Below are 23,101 nucleotides of genomic sequence, written 5' to 3'. Positions count from 1 at the left end.
CTGATTCTGGCAGCACTCCATTGTTTAAGACACAATGTTCACTGTGTAGCAAGACAAAGAAAACAGATGATAACGTTTTGAGAAGAGAACGTTGAATTCTTGGCGACTTGTACAGTCGGTTCCATGGATTTCTACACTGAGCACATTATTATTTGATTAAGTTCTGAGCTGAAGTGCACAAATGTGTACATATTAAATATTTAAACTATGAGGCAATGTCGGTGCATCCTCATCTCTGAGCAATATAAGCATTACTTTAAATTACCTTACATTTTCTCCAAGTTATGTGAATAACATTCGTCTTGGCCCAATTTGGCAGTGCTTAAAATGGACGCTGAGAGGTGTTCATGATGACAGCGAATAAACCAAAGGTCATCTAATGTTTTTACTTCTGATTGTTAGTAGGTATTCTGAATTAACTGTTGTCTGTCAAGGAGATTAAACGTCATCCCTCCGAACAGGTAAAACTCAGTCCGCTTTTACAGCATCTTTATGCTTATAATTGTGCTCCTATACATTATTCTAACTCAAGCATTCTGGGAAAATGTTTTTAGTTAAAAACTGAAAGAGTTGTTGGGAGCTTAGTGATGGTGACGTTGAATTCGTGGGACTGTGGTGTAGTTTGTTTATAGCCTACCTTTAGCTTTTTACTTCTTGCGACTGCATTTTAGGCTTCAAAATTCATAAAAGTTGTGTTCATCTGTGACAATTATCTTGATGGACAAAACGTGCAAGTATCAAACTTTAGTTGATCACAGAGCTTGTTCTTAGAGATAATTCAAAATACTTTGGAAATATCCTATTGGGTTTTTCTCGAGGGAACTGCCGATTGGCCTACAAACTGACGTCATACCTGCATCACTCTACTCAGAAGTGAGCTTTAACTGAACACCAACAGTGTCTGTCGCTCATGTTGCCTCAGATTACCAGCTCTCATTGAAAATGGTTGCTTTGTTACTGCAAATCCCTTTCTGTGAGAAGTAAAACACATGAATCATATGAACTCTATTCCAAAACCTAGTGAGCTGCTTTGCGTTCTAGGCAGCAATCTTCTAAAGCATCATGGGACGTCATTAGTGACTGGTTTAAAGATCTCTCTGTGACTGACCACTCACAACGCTACTCTTGACACCATTGTCAACAGGTCAAATTGTTTCAATTATGCCATTAACCTTTCGAGTTTCGAGTAACCAAAGACAATTCATTAAATTAAAACGCAAATGTTATGTATGCCCTTTCCCTAAAACCAGGCGTGTTCAATCCTGCTACTGGAGGGTCAACGTCCTGCAAAGTTCAGCTCCAACATGCCCTGAACAGACTTGCTTGGACGTTTCTAGTGATCCTCAATACCTTGACTAGCTGGTTCAGGTATTTAATTGGGGTTGGAATTAAACTGGACGGTGGTCTTCCAGGAAAGGGTGCCTAAAACCACCCACTAATGCAGGGATAGCCAACCCTGCTCAACACACCTGCCTGTAGAAATCTCAAGAAATCCTGAACACCTTGATTAGCTGGTTCAGGTGTGTTTGCTTAGAGTTGGAATTAAACTCTGCAGGATGGTAGCCCTACAGAAGCAGGGTTGCTACCCCTGTACTAATGCTTTTCCTATGGAAGTCAAACACACAAACACGTCAAGAGGTGGATTGAAATCCTTGTGTAAAGTACTTAAATATTAGGCCAAAAAAAAAAAAAAAAGGCAATTTAGAAGACAACTTCTAAACCAGAGGTTCCCAAACTTGTTGCTAGAGATCAACCTTACAGCAAAGTTCAGCTCCAACCCTGATTAAACACATTTCAACCAGCTAATTAAGATCTTCAGAAGCACTTGATAATTACAGACAGGTGTGTTGGTTGAAAGTAAACTCTGCAAGTAGTTATATCTCCATGAACAGGATTGAGCACCCTTGTTCTCTTCCTGCCAACCTGTTCATGAAGAGTCTTCATGTAATATGGTCCCTTAAAATCCCCATCTGGGATGGTCCCCATCTAGGCAGGCATTACACTAGGTTTTGGAACAGAACGATAGCCTTATCATTGTTGTGACTGGCTATGAAGTTGTTTTTCATTGGTTGGTTTTGTAAGTTCGCCCCACAGATCGCCATCAGCCGCCGTTACCAAGATTTCCCCACAGCGGTTACGTCCGCTCGCCCTCCTGGACCCGCGGGGGAAAAGGGGATCAGCAGCCGAGAGATCGAAAGCACCACAGCGACTCCGAGAACACAGAGCCAATGCTGAAGATAGAGCGCTCTCAATCCCAGCAGCCTTGAGCCAGGGCCGGCTACAGGGGCTTGGGGAGAAAACTAAGCCCTTGTCTGGAGAGGGGAGGTTCCTTGTCAAACAAGGAGACGGGGAACCTTAGGGATCAAAAGACATGGTGATCCCACTTAAAGATAATGCAATCCCTCCGTCCATTATGGGCGAGAAGACAGCTCCGATTAGCTGGGATAAGTGTAGACTCTTCCTCAAGATGGAACAGATTTTGGGACGCCTCTTTGGGACCTTGTCACTTTCAGTCTTCTCCATGTGACTACTGCATATGGAGAACTTGAAGCAAGATGTAGCATTATGGACCACACCATGAATTCAAGGAGCAACTGAGGAATTCCACAGTGATTTGAATCTTCAAGGAACTGTTTAAGGACCAGAGCAATGTGTTGAGGCAGCAACTGTGATCAGCCTATGGAGAAGTTCAGGACATGCCTGTGTGAAGGGACAGAAATGTCCTTCGAGGAGATTCTGCATGAAAACAGGAGACCCAGAAACAAAGTGAATACAACATTTCATGCCTAAAGGTCATTGCACACCGAGTCCGAAATTGTAGTACGGAAATTTCGCACGTAAAAAAATAAGACCTAACGTTGTGTCAATCACGTTTACACACTGCCTCCGAAACTTTCGTCCATCACAAAAAAATGTGGATTGGGTTAAATTTTTTTCGTTTTTCGCATCCGTAGCAAGCTTTTTGAGGCGCGTTTTGACAATTCAGAGCCACCGTACAAACGAACGCTAAAATCCAGACCTGTTCAGGATCAATGATGGAAATTGGTGATCTTGTTTTTAATATGTGGCTCCAGTATCGCTAGCAAAGCATCAAACTGAGCCGCTGACATCCTGAAGTGAACTTTCAATCGCTCGGGATAATCCTGCAGCGAACTCTCCTTCCTTTCTACGAAATCTCAGGATTGGATGGACCCAATATTTCCTCTTTGTTCCCTCTGAAGAGAGAGGACAATAAAATCATCCTCCACACTGCTTTAAGACTCCATTTTGTATTGTATTGCGATTTCCCCCCCCGCTACGGATTAATTCATACGCATCGGACTCAGTGTGCAAGGTTTCTGTGCGTGATGACAAATACGAAAAAATGCATAAGAAAATTTCAGACTCTATGTGCAAGGACCTTAAGGCCTAAAACATGCCCTACGCAAGTATATGAACAGACACTTCGAGCTACGTCAGCTCAATTCATGCAACATTCGGTTTAAAAATTTGTCAAAACGCAGTTCATATTGCAGCACAATTATGTGTAGCATCCTCAACATTGCCGCAAGGCGGTTTGGGTTGGGTTTTAGCATAAACCAAGTGTCCAGTATTTTATGCTATGCCCACTAGGGAGCAGTGAACACGGTTTAGGTGAACTGGAGCGCAGCTCAGTTCATGCATCTCTCTCATAACAAGATAAGAGAGGCATACAAAATGGCAGTGTTTGCCAACCCTGTTGCTGGAGCTACACCCAAACTCTTCCCAAACAAACACACCTAATTCAAGATGATTAGTACACTCCAAATGAATAGGTCAGAAGTACGACCTCATCCAAAAGGTTGAGAATCATGGTGCTGCAGTTTAAGAGAATAATGTTGAACATGTTATTTTAATTTTGACCAACTTTGTGAAGGTAACTATCTCCCCCATTGAGTGCTGAGGTTTGTCACAGCCACAGTAACAAGACATTATGTACAACAGAACCACACAAGAATTCAGTTAGCATACTTGCGTAGATTATGTTTCTGGCCTAACTTATTGAGTATAGCAATGGCAAAAGTTGCATTAGAATGGATGTAAGGGTGAATAATCTTTCAGCAATATGTTTTTTAACTGCTCTGTATCATTAAATGTCATTTATTAACAATTTAACAAAGACATCATGTGCGATCACCGGTGCACAACAAGAAAGTGTGTCTTAAAATATACCTGATTCACATGTAATCCTTAAAGAGAAGAAGGCTATCGGGTGGGCAGTTCAAATACAAATCCTAAAGAATAAAAGTTTGTTGCGCAAACAAATCTGAACTGTATATGTTACCAGGGTTATTACAGGGTTCAATGATGTCAAGCATGATCTGTACACAGGGTCACATCGGAGAAGAAATGTATTAACTACCAGAATCATTAACAATCAATTCAAGGAGGGCAAAAATATAACGGGAATAAATGTGAAAAAATGTCAACAGATCAGGCTGTTTTTCCTCCCTTTCTTTCCCCGATATATACTTTACTGTACAAAGCAAGTCTTGTGACACAACAACCTGACAATTAGCTCTAAATGGAGGCAGTGTGGTACAATTTACTTGAACAGACATGATAGCAGGATTCAGAAGGCTTCACGTGATCTGCAGTTTAAGAGGTTCAGCGTTCGGTCGAAAGAACGGTGCTTTTGCCTTTCATAAAGAAGATCCACAAACTTGCACTGGGCTTTTATTCTCTTTAACAACCACAAATAATAGTGAGATTTGTAGCTCACATCATCATAGATAGCACCGATTCTGGATGTTTCTTGGCTAAATCTCGCCCATCTAAAACGGGAGTGTCCCTGATGAACAGAACGTGATAAATCATCTAGCTTTGCCCTACTTCTGCTGATGTCAGTGTAAGGCCTAGAAATACAATATAACAAAACACTTTTAAGTCCCGAAATAAAGATATGATCTTTCTGTAGATTAGACGCTGTAAATATAACCCTGATGAAGTGGTGAATTCATACAAGGATCAAAATACAAGCTGCATAAATGACCTAAATAAAGGGTAAGAAAAAAAGGTGGAAATTGGTCATGAGAAAAAATAAGGTCTGTTTTTGGTGCAAGAAACTTGACTAACATTGTAAGTGTTGAAAAAAAAAAAAAAAAATTGTAAATTGTATGAAAAGGACTCATTTAATTTAAATAATTTCTTTTTCAAAACATTTTTTTTCCTAGAACACACAAATGAAAACTGTACAAATATACAGTTGTTTCTTCCACTTCTGTTAAGAGGAAGAGTAGCTAAAAGGATAGAATTCAGTTTATGATATAAAGGCAGAAATGAAAGGATAAAAGAAATAACTAAACGGATGAGATTCTGAGTTGCTGATCTGTCATAAAGAGTTTGTGGTGTCCGGTGTTAAAGTTTATCCAGCATAGTTTATGGCGACATAATCTTTGCATTAAGGCATTTCAAATTCAATAAACGTCCCCTGCTTAGAATTAACAAGGGAAGTGAAATGCAAATACCAACAAAATTCACAAATCTTTTCTTCAGCCCAGAAGACTCTCCTTTCACACACAGTTTCAACAGTAAGGCAAGTATCAGAGGCAGGTGGAAAGTATCTTGAGGGCGGTGTTCATTTCAAGCAGCCTGTTTTTCCTGTGAAGCTGGAGGCTCTTCCTGGATCTCTCCTCTCTCTTGGTTCCAGTCCTTCAACCCAATCGGAAGACTTGTATCTTCCTCGAAGCTGCCAGTGCCCTCCACAAAGTCCTCATACGTGGACTTCTCCTCGAACGGCCTGGGTCCCAGCAACTCCACCATGTCAGCTTTGTCTAGAACTTCTTTGTCCAGCAAACGCTTTCCAACCTATTTGCAAAAACAAATGCATATTTGCATCTACCAAACAATGAATAAAATGTGACTGAGCAGGTGACTTTGAAAGCTTAACTTCACTCAAATGACACTGAAATCTCTTAGTATGAACTAAAATCTCTGCTTTGTGGTAGAGCTAAGCTGAAGATTATCCAGCTATGCTGCATTATTTAAAGGAAAAAGCAAGTAGATGAGAAAAATAATGGGACCAAGGACTGAACCCTGAGGCACTCCACAGCTCACTAGCTTTTGTAATGGCCACTAGTCATGCTTCACTCCATTTAAAGCTGTAAATCCAAGCTGCCAGTTGTTCTCACCATCTCCACCTGCTCTCGTTTCTCAGAGACGAGCTCCAGTGTTCTCTTAAAGGCCCGGTCCACCAGATTTCTGACCTCCTCATCAATGAGCTCTGCCGTAGCCTCGCTGTAGGGCTTCTCCAGAACCATCTCTCCTTGCCGGGGCAGGTCAAATGACACCTGCCCCACTTTCTCACTCATGCCAAACTGCACAATCTATTAGAAAAGTTGGGAATAAAATTGTCAAATAAAGATAGTGTCAATCAAAAATGTGTTATTAAATAAAAATTTCGACTCCTCTTATCGATTCCTTTGTGTGTATTTTAATACGCCTTTAAACCAGGACTCACATGCTGTTTTCTGTGCTGCACACATGAGTAACAATATATTGTGCATCTCTTAAAGTGACAGCACCCTAATATCCCTGCTGCTCTCTATAATAACACTAATCAAACAAAAGACAAAATTCACTCGCTGTTCTTGCCTGAATAACTTTTGTAACTATATTTGTAATGTATATTTATAAAGTCCAGTGTTATTTTATATTTGACTACAGTTTCTGTGCCTGAATTCCCTGAAAATCTAAAAACACTGTTTATATCAAACATATCTTTGTTCAGTTGTATCTATTTGTTGCGATTGCTAATTTTTGTATTTGTTCTTTTTAAATTACTGAGTGTTAACTTGTCTTTAATAATGCATGACGTTTATATAAGTTAGGCTAGTTGTTTTCACTATGGTATAAACTACAGGCAAAAGTTCCTTGCGTAAGTGTTCTTTAACCTGTTGATTTTTGTTCATGATATTCAGCAACAATGAAATGTTTTGCAATAAGACTAAATGTGAATGATATCCAAGTTTTTTTTACCTGATTTGAATCGAAATTAGGAATCGATAAGAATCGGAATCAATAAGCAGAATCGAAATCGTTAAAATTCAAACGATACCCAACCCTAATGAGCGATCACCAATGTTGTTCAATCATTGCATTAACAATTATTTTCTGCTAACAATCTAATGATTGTTAAAGTGATTCATTGACTATTCTGAATGTCCGTTTCAGCTCTACTCAAAATGGACTGTTCCTATATTGTACATTGCTTTGGATAAAAGCTTCTGCTAAATGGAAAACATACTGGAAAATAGGGATGCACCGAAATGAAAATTCTTGGCCGAAACCGAAAACCGAAAAAGAGGAAACTGAGGCCGAAAACCGAAAACACCGAAATAAATTATGCCAATTATTAGTACCATTGCATTTATGGCTATGACTGTGCACTAACTTTACTATAATCAAGGCATTGCATAAATTAATATTAAAGTTTCAAAGAATAAATCAATTAAAATTTTATGCAAATATTTATTTAGCACATTGCAAAGTATAAAATTAAATGTTTAACTTGACCCCACTCATGTGTACATTAAATAATAATGTAAAAGCCTACTGGCCTGCAGAAAGGTTTAAAAATGAAATGTTCTCTCATAAAAACAAAGTGCATTTAGGTCAATACTGCCATAGCCCATAATAATATCTGCAGCTATATGCTCATGGACGTGAGTTGCAAAAACCATAAACAGCTAAGGTAAACACACACACACCTCTGATAAATGACGGCTGCTCTGCACACACACGCAAGGTCTCTCGCTCCCTCTCTCTGCCGCGCGCGCGCTACGTATGCACGCTCATGCTCGCTCGCGATTCCGGGAGATTTAAACTAATTTGCGGGCATCAGGGAGCCGCTATCAATACGCAGGAGACTCCCGGAACTTCCGGAAGACTTGGGATGTCTGTGTTTTGAAAATCGCTGTCCGTGGGTCACTCTCAGATATATTGAAATACGTCCACACCGCAGATATGTTGCTTCAGACAAGCACGTGCAGGTCGCGGTATCTGCTGTTTGCGTCATCACAACATTTCGGCCGTATTGTTTCGGTGATAAAAGTCTTTCGGTGGCCGAATATTCGGTGCATCCCTACTGGAAAATCAGTACATAATGTCGCTATAGCAAATTGTGTAACACACAAAGCAAGCACAATCTCTGTACCTGAGCATACGCTGACTGCGTGACCTTCTTAAGGTCGTCTTGAGCCCCAGTCGTGATCCTGCCGAAAAACACCTGCTCGGCCACTCGCCCGCCCAGCATCATACACATCCTATCGAAGAGCTGCTCCCGGGTGTATAAATACTGCTCTTTCGGAAGGTACTGTGCATAACCCAGGCCTTTACCTCTAGGAATTATGGAAACCTGGAACACGTAAATTTCAATAAAACAATTTACAGACGAATGACTCAGTTTAAGCTATAATCCTACATTTAGGGCCCTGACCTTGAGCAGTGGGTCAGCATGTTGGAGAAACCAGCCCACGACAGCATGTCCTGCTTCATGATAGGCTACAGTCTTTTTCTCAGTGGGTTGTAATACCTGAGTCTTCTTCTCCAGCCCTAAAAGATGAGAGCACAAAATATCAATGACTAAATTATATTTTTTTGGGATAGTTAGATACAAGTCCTTCATGCCTTAAAATGTCTTGAATGTAACTCGACACCCATGCCTCATTTAGTATACGCAGTTCTATGAATATGCAAATAAGCCCCGCCTCCACTCAGAGATCCACTAGTTGACGATCACACGTTGATCTGATTGGTTACAAGGTAGTTTGTGACGTCAGAAACACCAGCGATTTCAAACCGTGTTTTTGAGACTGTCTTTGGTTCACTGCAGTTTTAAGGAGAAAATACTCCTAAAACACCACATAGACATATAAACTACATTAAAAGCTTGATTTTCACCACAGGGGGACTTTAAAGATGCATAAGCCAACTCAAAAAACCATATCCGCAAAGCTTCAGCTCCACTAATGAGGACAGAATTATTCAATTAAGGTCATATCCCTACTTTACATTATCTGAAGGAAGGAAGCATGCAGATTAGAAAACGCATGGGACCCAGGACTGAACCATGAGGTACACCACAGGTCACTGCTGACGTCACTTATATCTCTAAGACATTATACGACTGTAGAGAGAGAGAGACAAGGCAGGCCTCACCAATAAACTCAATTACTCCTGATCTTTGTTACATCCAGTGCTGTTATTTTGGTTACAGATTAGGTATGGGACGGTATGAATATTTCATATCACGATTATAGTGACCAAAATTATCGTGATTATCAATATTATCACAGTTTTGTTAAAACGAGATGAAAGTGTTCAAAAAGAACTGATGCTCACACTAAAAACAGTTTAATATTTGAAAATCAACAAACAACAAATAAAACAAGCAGCTCTATGCACTTTTTCAAGCAAGATTATATTCTGTGGCATTTCCTTCCTTATAATGACCGTCGTCAATAGCAACGCATTATAACACAGCGCACATCCATGTATCGCAACGGACGCGCACGCGATAATCAAACACGGTTTTAATGATAATTAAATTTTGAACGATAATACTAACCGTCAGTACATTTTATTGTGGTTTATAGTGAAACCGGTAATCGTCCCATCCCTATTACAGATCTGAACATGTAGATCACAAGCATCAGTCTTTGTGTTATAGGATCTTTGTAAGATATTCTGCATTTCTGAGCTCACCTCCGATGACTCTGTCGATGGCCTGCTCAAAATGCTTAACACCGATGAATTCATTCAGATATCTGGCAGCAATGAGAGCTGCTTCATTACAGACATTTGCAATATCAGCACCTGGAGGAGAGGAAATATTCTGTCTTTATACAGCAATAACACAGCAATATTATGGCACTGGCAACACTTATGATTTCTTAATTATCATATCAACTACATCAGCCTACTCCCAAACATGAATTTGTAATATGTAATTATCATACAACATATCATTTTCCTACTTTGTCTTGCACATTCACTCTTTTCAAAAGGAAAATTAGCATGCAAGTCGTCGTTCGCTCACCGGTGAAGCCAGGCGTGGCGGCGGCCATCTTCCTCGCTATGGCGTCCCGGTCCAGACTGGGGTCCAGTTTGAGTGGCCGCAGGTGAACTCTGAATATGGATGCCCGACCCTTAATATCAGGAGGTCCTGAAGGATCGACAGAACACAAACCTTAGACGCTCATTCTAAGTAGGGATGCCACCATATCGGTATCGGCCGATATATGTTCATTTTTAATGTTATCGTTATCGGGTCCGTTAAGAAAATTTGTCTGATATATTAAAGCTTATAAATAATGGATTATTTCCTTCAGCTGAGACCCTTCAGATGCACACTGTTCAACATGATGGTTTTGAACTGCTTGAAATATGATGGATAAAAAGGAAAATACTGTTCAGTGCAACATAAGCTACATAAGTCATATAAGCTACATAAAATTATAATGAGAACCTTATAACTGTGTGCTTAGGACATGGCTTTTAATGTTGAAACTTTTGTTTGTGTAATCAGGCCAGGAACTAGGATTTAGTTTTATCTGCCAATATATCGATTATTGGCTTTCAAATATAAAGAATTATTGGTATCGGACAATTTTCATACCGGTGTATCCCTAGTTCTAAGCCCACGGCACAAGAACTTTATTAGTGGTCGACCAATATCATTTTTTTATGCCAAAAGCTTAGAGAGCAGATTTCAGATTGAATTCCACAAAAAAAATTGTAAATAACATGCTGCAATTAATTTTAGATTTATCTGACAATATTTAATTTATTACAAATAGCAACTCTTGATTCTGTAATCCTATTATAAACTTTTTTTTTTTTTTTTACAAATAAAGAAACTGATAGTAAAAAAAACACTATCTGATAAGTCTGTGCGCACTAGGAATCATATTTTCTCAGGTAAGTCCAGGTAACACTAATAAAGCACACAGTAAATATGACATGAACATGACAATGTCTAAATATAGTCTGAAATGCAGGATTTTTTACTTAGTTGTTCATGCGAGTCCAATGACAGAGTACATGTGTTTTTATGCATGCTCCAAATGCACATTTCAGAGGATCCAACAGCTTGATTCACTAAAGTCTGAGGGTTTCATGTATTAGATATCGAAAGAGAATGCAGGCGGTTTGAACGTCAATGGTTACAGCTAATTCTACAATACTTCTTCATGTACTGTTTACTTTCTTTCTTTGATTAACAGCTCTAATGATTTATTAGACAGAACTGTTAAAGGCCCCCTGAAATCAAAATGTAAGTTTTTTTTTTAGCTTTTAGTATGAATATGTTAGCCTTAAGGTTATGCATAAGCTGACTAAAACAGACAAAATTCACATTTAGGAGATATAAGCATTCAAAACTTAGTCTATCACTTCCGCTAAAATGGATCACGGATTTTTAATGACATAACTGCGGACTTCAGCTTCTCATCACATCTTCTGTCCAATCAAATGCTCTCTAGAATCTAAAGCTCCGCCCCCTCAGCTATAAACACTACTTGGTTTAATTAGTTCAGGCGCTGTGAAAATAAAAGCCCAACACTTCAAACACTTAAACAGAAAACTGAAACCGGCCGTGACGATATATCAGTCGACATAAGGACAACAGTTAAACAGAAAAATAAATAAAAATCAGTCGACTGCTAAGTCTTATATTATGCTTCATATACTAAAGCACTGAAGAGATGTAAAGGGAAAACCTCTTACCCAAGTAAATCTGTCGGTCAAACCTGCCAGGCCTCATCAGCGCAGGGTCCAGCACATCCGGCCTGTTCGTACCGGCCAGAACTACAACATTGGTACTTGTATTGAAACCTATAAAAACAAGCAAGTTACACTGTTGATCTGGCATTTTTCAGGTTAAATACAAGTCAAGATCTCAATTGAATTTATACAGATCAGACTCTGAGTTATATGCAGCATTAATGCGGTTTGTGGCACGCACCATCCATCTCCACCAGCAGCTGATTGAGTGTGTTCTCCTGCTCGCTCTGCCCGCCGAAGTTCCCTCCGCCCCTCTTCCTCCCCACCGCGTCGATCTCGTCGATGAAGAGGATGCACGGGGCGTTCTTCCTCGCCATCACGAACATGTCTCGGACCTGCAGAGAAACACACGCCACAATCAGTTCACGGCACTGGGATTTACAAATTTAATCAGCCGATACCGATTATTGGCGGATACATCGGTGCATCTCTATTTGAAACCGATAGTTCAGACTTACTCTGGCTGGACCGACGCCGACGAACATCTCGAGAAACTCTGAGCCGTTGACCGTAATGAAGGGAACGTTAGCTTCTCCGGCGGTAGCTTTAGCCAGCAGCGTTTTACCCGTTCCTGGAGGACCGGACAGCACAGCACCCTGAACAAACACACAGGAGGATCAATAAATCACACAGGAGGATCAGTAATCACACAGGAGGATCAATAATCACACAGGAGGATCAGTAATCACACAGGAGGATCAATAATCACACAGGAGGATCAATAATCACACAGGAGGATCAATAATCACACAGGAGGATCAATAATCACACAGGAGGATCAATAATCACACAGGAGGATCAGTAATCACACAGGAGGATCAGTAATCACACAGGAGGATCAGTAATCACACAGGAGGATCAATAATCACACAGGAGGATCAATAATCACACAGGAGGATCAGTAATCACACAGGAGGATCAGTAATCACACAGGAGGATCAGTAATCAGCTGATGATCAATAATCAGAGGAGGCTCATACCTTGGGGATCTTGGCCCCCAGGTCCTGATACTGCTGAGGGTTCTTGAGGAAGTTGACGAACTCCATGATCTCCAGCTTGGCCTCTTCACACCCGGCCACGTCCTTGAACTGGATGTCTATGCTGTCCTTCATCATCTTGGCGGTGGACTCACTCATGCTGAAGGGCCCGCCCCTTCCCCCGCCCATCCCTCCTCCCATTGGCCCACGCCGCAGAGTGAACAGCAGGAAGCCAATCAGCAGCAGCGTGGGAATGAAGCTCATCAGGAAAGACCTGCAGGAAGAGGAAGACTTAGTACCATTAACATAACATATATATATATATTAGTGGTGGGCCGTTATCGGCGTTAACGTGCTGCGTTAACGCGAGACTCTTATCGCGCGATAAAAAAAATATCGCCGTTAATCTATTCTCCAAGTTGGGTTGGGAGATGTCTCTATACTACACAAGCTATGATGACGCAATCTACCCGCGGCCGCGAGGTAAACCCGGCTGCAACGCATATTCGTCGTCATCTTAAGTAAACACGGCTGAAAGTGAAAGCTGGTGAAAAAGATCGGTGCAACATCCATTATTTGGACTTGGTTCGGGTTTAAGCCGTCAGACGAGCAGCAGCAAACTATATACAGAGTGTGTGGGGTAACAGTTCGGTAAGTTAACACACGACTAGCAGCTAATCCGTTCTACCACCTCAAATTCAAAACGAAACATGATATCACTGAATACCAAAGACGCGCGCGCGCCAGTATCGTGCGCACAGACAGCACGCCAGAATACAGTTATCTTTCGTGCTTGAACTTACAATAACACACACAATTATGCCAAAATGTCCGTTTTGTCGAGTATCTTCATAACATAAGAGCTGTCTTATGATGAACGTCAAGAGTTGTGAAAGAATGAGGCGCGTGCGAGAGCCGCGTCTCCGTCAGCTGGTCTTAAAGAGACAGCAGCCAATAAAGCTTTCTGTCAGTAAAGTTAATCAAAGAACAAAAAGAACAGAGAAAATGACTCACTGCTGTTGACTAAAGTTTTTTTTTTTTTTTTTTTTGCTATAATAAGGATTAGTCTATATTTAATATATAATTTATGCAGTGCAGTTTGACAATTTCGGTATATGTCCTAGGTCTACCTGTTTGACAGGCACAGGTAAATATGACATTTATTTTTAACTCTTGTATTATTGAGACAAATAACAATATTGAATTTATTTTAATTTGAAAACACAGTGCATTTAGTTGTTGTTTCTAGTTTGAGTTGAGAAATGGGCTACAAATTTCAGCATTATCACTAATCTGTGTGTGCATTTTACTTGAGAAATAAGCAAGTTAACTCATGAAACCATTTGTTTACTATATCGCAATCGCATATCGCAATATTGACCTCAATAATCACAATATGACATTTTCCCCAAATCGTGCAGCCATACTTTTCAGAAAAATGTATTTCGTATCATTGTCTTGTGAACTAGTCATTCAGCTTTTGATCAATAGTGATTGGCATGTTAAATCCCACACCTGGTGTGTGTTCCTTTGGAGGGTGTGGTTGTCAGGTAGGGGAGGGGGCCCATGAGCTTCAGTGCCCAGGGGCCCCTGGGGGTACTAATCCAGCCTTGCTTAGTGGTGTAGCACATCATCTCGATTTTAAGAATCGTTGTTGTGTTTCTTTTTAACTGAAAAGACATCAGTTAGACAATATTCTAATTTTAAATTTGGGGTTTCATAAGCTCCAAGCCATAATAAACATTAGACCTACTTAAGTCTCTGCAGCTAGTGTACTTAAATTTTATTTATCTGCAAAATGATGTTGTGTACTTACAGTTTTGCACAATATATGTTCTCAAAACTACATACACCCTTTAAAAACAAAAACATTTAGCAGTTGTTTAGCATGGGTCTGTGTATTCTGTTCTGAAATGGTTTTATTATAATATACTGTAAATCGTTATCGCAAGAGGCTGCAATGTATATCACAATATAGATTTTAGGCCATATCGCCCATCCCTAATTGATAGCCTATAGTAGTTGATAATAACATTGGCCTACCTAATGTTGCCTACGGACGGTAACAGTACAGTAGTAACCTTTTACAGTCTATGAGTAGAACAGCTTTCTCAAGCAGTTTATGATGCATTTTAGAAACAGGAGATGAGCCCCTGGTCTAATGCGCCACCTGGCTTGAGAAACCCGTTCTCAAAGACTTACTTTTATAGTCATTATTTGGGTAGCACACATATTCTGAATGCCTTCGGCAGAATTCAAATGAGCCATTTTAATCTAGATTAATCTAGATTAATTTCAAAATTAATCTAGATTAAAAAAATTAATCTATGCCCACCTCTAATATATATATATATATATACATACATATACACACACACACACACACACACACACACACACACACAGTAATGTGGAAAAGTCTTAGGCACGTTAGTATTTTCACACCAAAAAATGGTTTTAAGCCAATTATTTGCATATTTTGTTGTATTTTGTCAGTAGGAAATATCAGTTTACATTTCTACACATTATTTTTGTCATTAGTTGTAATAATCGAGTGAGATTTTAGTTTGCACAAGGAGTCTGCCCACAGCCGGTCTGATCTCCTCATCATCAGCGAGTCTGTCTGGGATTACATGAAGAAACTGAGACTAAATCCAGAAGAACTGCGGCAACGTCTCCGAGACTCTTGAAGAACCCTTCCTGAACAACTGTGTGCAAGTGTCTCTGGACAACAGCGGTGTTAAACACAAAGGGTGCTCACACCAGATATTGATTTGATTTAGTTAATAGAAGTTAATTGATAATTAACATCAATTTATGACATTATTTTTTAATTGAAATGAGATTCTTTTGATTTTTACACAAGAGCCTAAAACTTTTCACAGTCCTGTAGATTTGGACAAGTTTCTTCAAGCGTCTTGAATACAGTTCTTCTGGATTTAGTCTGTCTCAGTTTCTTCTATATATATATACACTCACCTAAAGGATTATTAGGAACACCATACTAATACTGTGTTTGACCCCCTTTCGCCTTCAGAACTGCCTTAATTCTACGTGGCATTGATTCAACAAGGTGCTGAAAGCATTCTTTAGAAATGTTGGTCCATATTGATAGGATAGCATCTTGCAGTTGATGGAGATTTGTGGGATGCACATCCAGGGCACGAAGCTCCCGTTCCACCACATCCCAAAGATGCTCTATTGGGTTGAGATCTGGTGACTGTGGAGGCCATTTTAGTACAGTGAACTCATTGTCATGTTCAAGAAACCAATTTGAAATGATTCGAGCTTTGTGACATGGTGCATTATCCTGCTGGAAGTAGCCATCAGAGGATGGGTACATGGTGGTCATAAAGGGATGGACATGGTCAGAAACAATGCTCAGGTAGGCCGTGGCATTTAAACGATGCCCAATTGGCACTAAGGGGCCTAAAGTGGGCCAAGAAAACATCCCCCACACCATTACACCACCAGCCTGCACAGTGGTAACAAGGCATGATGGATCCATGTTCTCATTCTGTTTACGCCAAATTCTGACTCTACCATCTGAATGTCTCAACAGAAATCGAGACTCATCAGACCAGGCAACATTTTTCCAGTCTTCAACTGTCCAATTTTGGTGAGCTCGTGCAAATTGTATCCTCTTTTTCCTATTTGTAGTGGAGATGAGTGGTACCCGGTGGGGTCTTCTGTTGTTGTAGCCCATCCGCCTCAAGGTTGTCTGAAGTTGTAACGAGTGGTTATTTCAGTCAAAGTTGCTCTTCTATCAGCTTGAATCAGTCGGCCCATTCTCCTCTGACCTCTAGCATCAACAAGGCATTTTCGCCCACAGGACTGCCGCATTCTGGATGTTTTTCCCTTTTCACACCATTCTTTGTAAACCCTAGAAATGGTTGTGCGTGAAAATCCCAGTAACTGAGCAGATTGTGAAATACTCAGACCGGCCCGTCTGGCACCAACAACCATGCCACGCTCAAAATTGCTTAAATCACCTTTCTTTCCCATTCTGACATTCAGTTTGGAGTTCAGGAGATTGTCTTGACCAGGACCACACCCCTAAATGCATTGAAGCAACTGCCATGTGATTGGTTGATTAGATAATTGCATTAATGAGAAATTGAACAGGTGTACCTAATAATCCTTTAGGTGAGTGTATATATATATATATATATATACACACATATAGAGAGAGAGAGCTGCACAATTCTGGAAAAATTGAGAAACTGTTTCATTACTGGATGAATCAGCGTTTTTGATCGAATCTCTTGAATGAATGATTCAATGACGAACACATTATTTATAACAGTCTCTTGTCGCCACCTACTGGTGTAACAATGTCATTGATACAATATTTATTTGAAGCGTCAAGTTTCTTTCTAAAGGTGATTTACTCTATTTCGTCACTACCGTAGACATCAGTGTTTATATCTGAACTATACACTTATCCCAGAACTTCTGTGATAATTTGAATTATTATAAGACAGAAATAATGATCCTGTGATGTTGAAAAGACTGAAGCCGTTTCATGATAATGTCTCTCTGGATCAGAACACAGATCTGAACGTGTCAAAGGTTTTATAGACAGAAGAATCACTGTCATTTAGGACTGAGGTTGAGTGAGTGTTTGAATCCAGATAATCTCACACACTGACCTGTCGCTCTCAGAGGTGTATATGACCCACACACACACACACACACACACGTCGCTCTCTGAGATGTATATAACCGCTGCTCTGTGTGACGGCTCCAGACTGACACACACACACACACACACACACACACACACACTGACCCGTCGCTATCTGAGGTGTATATAACCGCTGCTCTGTGTGGCGGCTCCAGACTGACACACACACACACACACACACTGACCCGTCGCTATCTGAGGTGTATATAACCGCTGCTCTGTGTGACGGCTCCAGACTGACACACACACACACACACACACACACACACACACACACTGACCCGTCGCTCTCAGATGTATATATAACCGCTGCTCTTTGTGACGGCTCCAGACCCAGCTCATAGTGCGTAGCTTCCAGGTTCCTCTCGAACGTGTCCACACTGCCGATGTTGAACCACACGTAGCTCTGCAGGCAAACACTCCAGATCAGCGACACACACACACATACACACACACACACACACACTACTGTACAGGGAACATCATAACTCACAGCTTCAGAGGCGTCGACCCCGGGGACCAGGATCACCCGCACAAACTGCTTGTTCACCACCTCTAAACGCTCGACCTGCGCACAGAAGAGCACGTGTCAGAGCGGTGACCTTTGATGACCTTTCACACGCAAGAAATAATCCAAGGCACTCGAGTAATTAACTTTTACAAAAATATAAAAAGCCTTTATTCTTTCATGCCTTAGATTTTAAAAACCGGTGACAAGCAACGGCACACCAACACGTCGCGGCCAATAAGCCTTCATCAGGGTGTGTGTGACCTTTCACCTGTGTTCATCAGATTTAACGACCCCGCTTTCAACTAAAAACGTAAAACTTTTTATGTGTTTTGGCCGTTCATTTACACGACAACAGTGTTATGGGTGCCTGAAGACGCAAACTTCAAAGTGCAAGTATTTGAAAACGGTCTCCGTGTAAACAACAAAAACGTGATCTCTGAAGACGATGACGTCATGCACATGTGTATTACGAGTTCAGCCTATCGTGTTTCATCGCCATCTACTGGCCTGGCAGCAGAATACAACGCTCTTAGTCATTTTCACGGATCCGTGTGACTGGGGATAGTTTTGACACTGGTGTCGTCTGTATGCGGAAAACTCAAAGGAAAAAATGCCGTTTTAAGCATATCGTTGTGGTGTAGACGTGCCCTAAAACACACACACACACACACACTCCTGCCAGCGCTCTCACCAGTCCTCGGTCCAGGTAGCGATGCACGAAGTCCTTCCAGGTGATCTCTCGGCCCGGATCTCTGAGGTAGAGGACCAGCAGGAGCGACGCGACTCCACCCGCCGTCAGCAGGAGATAGCGGAAGTCCTTATCGTCCCACGGCACGTCTCCCTGAAACACCACAACACACACACACACCTCCTCAAAGATTGTCCCCACATGACAATCATCTGCATAAAGACACCAAACACCATTTCAAGAGGCTGAAAATGTAATTCTCATTACTGTAGTGCGACAAAAACATCCATGTATGCGTTTCCCCCTCAATTTCAGGAAGATAATGCTAAAAAAAGTCATTCTGATTTCCATGTGGGGAAAAATTATTTCCTAAAAAATACCTGGACTTTTTTTTAAACTTGCATGAATTAAATCAGTACAAAAATTTATATCGCATTGTAAACTTACACTTGGGTATTACAAATATACTTTTTAAATGTAAATTATAATTTCTCTATATAATGTGTACTGCTAAACTTTAAATTTTAAATTTATTTAAAGGCACACTATGCAGTTTCTGTTTTTCTCAGACAGCGCCCCCTAGAGTCATTGTGGAGTACTTGTGTTTAACGTTACTGTCGTAAATCCCATTCACACAGAGCCGTCTCTGCACTCTTCCGACCGCGCTTTCTTCCTTTTCTTCGTGGACTCTGCCATGTTTCACGTCTGAAATGCGTGCGTCTTTCACAGAGGCTCTTCATATGTTGTTGATGTATGTGACGTCGTGCAATAAAGCATGTCGGGATTCTCGCGAGATTTGGCGGGGCGACACCTCTCAAACTTGTATTGCTGGTTTTTCCATCATTTAGAATCATTAACACAACTGATTTGACATGTTGATTTGATATGTTCCAGAAAAAAGGGGATTGGGTTTAAATTAGGGCGTTCATAACGCGTTAACGCAAAATCATATTAACGGCACTAATTTTTTTAACGCACGATTAACGCAGCGCATATTTTCTGTTTATACCATGGGCTGTTTAAATACTCGATTCTGATTGGCTGGAAGGTGTTCAGTAAAACCCTTTAATGCACAGGTAATTCCAGTCAGTTTGATTACAGTTACAGTTCGAAATGAATCCGCTACTATAAACATTGGTAACCATAGTAACACAGTTACACTTGCAAGCAGAGTGAGAGACTCATATGAAAACGTTTATTTAGGTAGGCTAAATGGATGATTTTTGCATATCGTTTAATTTGTATGGTGAATATGGCAATTTTGAGAAATGGGCCCAGGCACAAGACGAAAAAGAAGACTTGGAGAAGACGTTGAATGACAAAAAGCGGCACAAAGAATTAACAATAAATAAATGACATGATTAGTTCAAATAAAGATTGCCTTGTCACTGTCAGTGTTGCCTGTCATTCATAAATAATTTTAATAAATCCATTAAAGAATCATTAAGTTAGCTATGCTTAAGCAACGAGGGGACTGTAGCTGCTAGACTTTAAAGAGACGCACACAGGTAACGTTAACTCGCGCACGCATCTCTCTCTCTCTCTCTCTCTCTCTGTTCCTTTTCTTTCAGTTCTCTGTCTCTCTCTTTTAATAATGAATTTAAATAAATGTGATAATTCATTCAAATAAAAGCAATCCGATGGCTCTACTTTATTTAAAGTGGACGGAGTGCTAGAACTAACGAGCCGTAACTTAAGAAAATAACCGTCATTTTTACACGTCTGTTAAAAAATTACACTGTGAACATCAGTTACAGCTTTAACTTGGCAAATAACCAAGGTATAAGCGGGATAATCCACAGCTAGCCATGCATTAAAGAATTTTAATGCACTTCGTAGAGGCAACCACCCTCCGCGTCGGGCGGTTCTTCGCCTCTACGTCGTGCATTAAAATCCTTTAATGCATGGCTAGCTGTGGATTATCCCTTACTTGACCCGTGGCCCAACCTCTAGTTGGAGAAATGGAGATACACAGTGTTGCCAACTTAGCGACATTGTAGACCCCTTTAGCGATTTTTTTCCCTTCAACAAAGCGCCCAAACCTTATTTAGTTTCTGAGAATCTACCGGTACCGCCGGTACTGCTCTCTCAGCACGCGCGCGCACCTCTCGCTTGCTCGCTCGCTCTCTCTCTCTGCGTCTCACGCGGAGGAGCAGCGCTTTAATTCAGTTATGCACAGATATTATGTTGCTTCACTAATTTTACAAGTATAGCCGAAATCAGAGCACAGATATTGTCTTTATCTTATGTGAATTTGATTTCACCAGACGACGGCTCGATTATCAGAATTGTTGTGCAGATTAACTTAACATCTTGGAAGGGAGAGCTGGTTATCTTAATGGGTCGCGTTTCAGTCACCATTTCAAATTCATTCCGTTGTTTGACAACAGAAACAGTAAAATATACCAATGAAAACAGTTTTATTGAGAATTTAGCTTCATCAAAATGGGCACAGAGAGAGACAAACTACAATGTAATAATAAATAATAAATGTACATTTAGCATTTTCAGAAGAGCTGCCCTGTCATGCAAAATCTAAACATGTTTGTGTTAGTAAATTGCTCAGTGCAAAGAAAGAGAAGTAATGGTAACCTGGCATTTTTTTGGTTTTTTGTTTGTGTCTAATAGACATGAACAAGTTCTTTGAAAAACATCTATGACCTTTGAAACATGTCTCGTCCTTATGCTCTATATTGACTATGGTTTCAATAATAAACATACATTTGCATAAAGCATCCATATTTATCCATGCCCACGTTGATTAGAGTATTACAAACTTGAAAAGTATTAATTTAAGGTACATTTAGAACAAATAAAAAAATGTGTGATTAAATGCGATTAATCGCGAGTTAACTCATGACAATCATGCGATTAATCACGATTAAAAAAAAATATCGATTGACAGCCCTAGTTTAAATGTCAAAAAAAATTGAATGATGTAAAAATAGGCATCATACTTTTTATTTCGAATATATTTGTTTTTGGGGGGTAAAACATGAGGCTCATGAGAGTTAGGGTGAGGGTTTACCTGCAGTAATCTACTCTTCCAGTCGCTCCTCCCGCCTTTCCTCCCTCCTCCTCCTCCTCCCGGTCCGCTGGCTTTCCCATCTGAGGATGAAGAGGCAGTGAGTGAAGAAGACTCCGGTGAACATCATCTGTCACTCATCTAGGGTCGTCTTACCTTTAGGAGCCTCAGTGGAGTAAGAGGAGATGGGGAACCGGCAGTGAGTCCCTGTGGATGCCCCTGCTTTCAGCCGGTTCAGGGAGAAAAACTGAGAAAACAAGGAATTATGAGTCAGAAATGACTGAAACACATCTAGGAGTTATGTCACCTTGACACGGTTATTTGTTACATCATAACAAAGACCAAACATATGCCAAACCATCCATATATCCATCGATATACAGTAATCAACATTTGAAGTGGATCAAAACCTTTTATCAACATTATACACTTGTCTTAGGACAATATTGATGAACTTTTTTAATCCACGTCAAATGTTGACTACTGTATATAAACAGACAAATATATATAGGTCAGATGATGTAACAAGACCAAACAAACAGCAATGATCACATCTCTCACACACACACACACACACACACACACACACACACACACACACACACACACACACACACACTTGATCTGATACACCAGTGTGATGAAACAAACACGTGTGTTCAGGGATAAAAACTAAGAAAGCAAGAAATTATGAACAGGATTATGAGTCAAGAATTGCTGAAACACATCTAGGAGTTATGTCACCGTGACACGGTTATTTGTTACGTCATAAAGACCAAACATATGCTAAATCATCCATGTCTCGTTATAGACACAGACAAGTATATAGGTCAGATAATGTAACAAGACTAAACAACCAGCAGATGATTACATCACACACCCACACACACACACACACACACACACACACACACACACACACACACACACACACACACACACACACACACACACACACACACACTTTATCCGATACATCAGTGTGATGAAACAAACACACGTGTATGTGTATGTGTATGTTTCTGACCGGCGGCTGAGCTCCAGTGAGTCCCGCGGCTCCTCGACGGTTGACGCCGCGCAGGAGAGCTCTGATCCCGCAGCGGACAGAAGCAGCGGTCGCCGCGGAGAACAGCGCTGCCATCGGGCCAAAACACGGTCACGGACCCCGGACACTCCAGACTCAGATCCCGGTAACTATCGACGCAGACCCCGGTCACTCCAGACTCAGATCCCGGTAACTATCGACGCACACCCCGGTCACTCCAGACTCAGATCCCGGTAAATATGGACGCACACCCGGTCACTCCAGACTCAAACGAGCTTCATTCTCCTCACAGAGAGTTGAGTAACTGCCTGCGCTCAATGACATCTCCGCCAGCAGGACCCCACCGCCCGCCTCTGTGCGACGCCT

The 23,101-nt window shown here is 40.8% G+C and overlaps 2 protein-coding genes across 4 annotated transcripts in view; one reads left to right on the top strand and one right to left on the bottom strand.

Annotated features, from left to right (window-relative positions):
* dbndd1 (dysbindin domain containing 1) overlaps positions 1-4,959 on the top strand; it is a 12,304-nt gene extending 7,345 nt beyond the window's left edge. The window contains exon 4 of one of the 2 annotated variants that reach the window (XM_082159732.1): positions 2,095-4,959. In XM_082159732.1, coding sequence (XP_082015858.1) covers positions 2,095-2,267 — 173 coding nt within the window. In that variant the 3' untranslated portion in view covers positions 2,268-4,959. Of the gene's footprint in view, positions 1-2,082 lie in introns of both variants that reach the window. The other variant, XM_082159731.1, reaches the window with a different exon arrangement.
* On the bottom strand, positions 4,680-23,101 carry LOC309490465 (mitochondrial inner membrane m-AAA protease component AFG3L1-like). Of its 2 annotated transcripts, XM_082159653.1 has the most exons (17): positions 22,904-23,101; positions 22,718-22,859; positions 21,847-21,937; positions 21,694-21,773; positions 18,669-18,818; positions 17,960-18,034; positions 17,748-17,872; positions 12,783-13,053; positions 12,261-12,398; positions 11,984-12,137; positions 11,746-11,853; positions 10,058-10,183; positions 9,724-9,834; positions 8,456-8,571; positions 8,174-8,374; positions 6,150-6,344; positions 4,680-5,826 (listed from the first exon to the last, which is right to left on the bottom strand). In XM_082159653.1, exons 2-17 carry the CDS (start codon positions 22,829-22,831, stop codon positions 5,602-5,604), a joined length of 2,280 nt encoding a protein of 759 aa, XP_082015779.1. In that variant the 5' UTR covers positions 22,832-22,859; positions 22,904-23,101; the 3' UTR covers positions 4,680-5,601. The 2 variants fall into 2 exon arrangements, with proteins under 2 accessions (XP_082015779.1, XP_082015778.1); XM_082159652.1 differs by having other exon boundaries at positions 22,718-23,100.

The sequence above is a fragment of the Leuciscus leuciscus genome, assembly GCF_965113295.1.
Source record: "Leuciscus leuciscus genome assembly, chromosome: 25".
Lineage (NCBI taxonomy): Eukaryota > Metazoa > Chordata > Actinopteri > Cypriniformes > Leuciscidae > Leuciscus > Leuciscus leuciscus.
This window is presented reverse-complemented; position numbering and strand designations above follow the sequence as displayed.

What these genes read in the sequence shown, in the direction of transcription:
- LOC309490465 (XM_082159653.1), bottom strand. Translation starts at nt 22,831, where the DNA reads ATGGCAGCGCTGTTCTCCGCGGCGACCGCTGCTTCTGTCCGCTGCGGG. An exon ending in TCACTGGAGCTCAGCCGCCG is followed by an intron (nt 21,938 to 22,717) that starts GTCAGAAACATA and finishes TTGTTTTCTCAG; the next exon opens with TTTTTCTCCCTGAACCGGCT. An exon ending in CATCGACAGAGTCATCGGAG is followed by an intron (nt 8,572 to 9,723) that starts GTGAGCTCAGAA and finishes CTCATCTTTTAG; the next exon opens with GGCTGGAGAAGAAGACTCAG.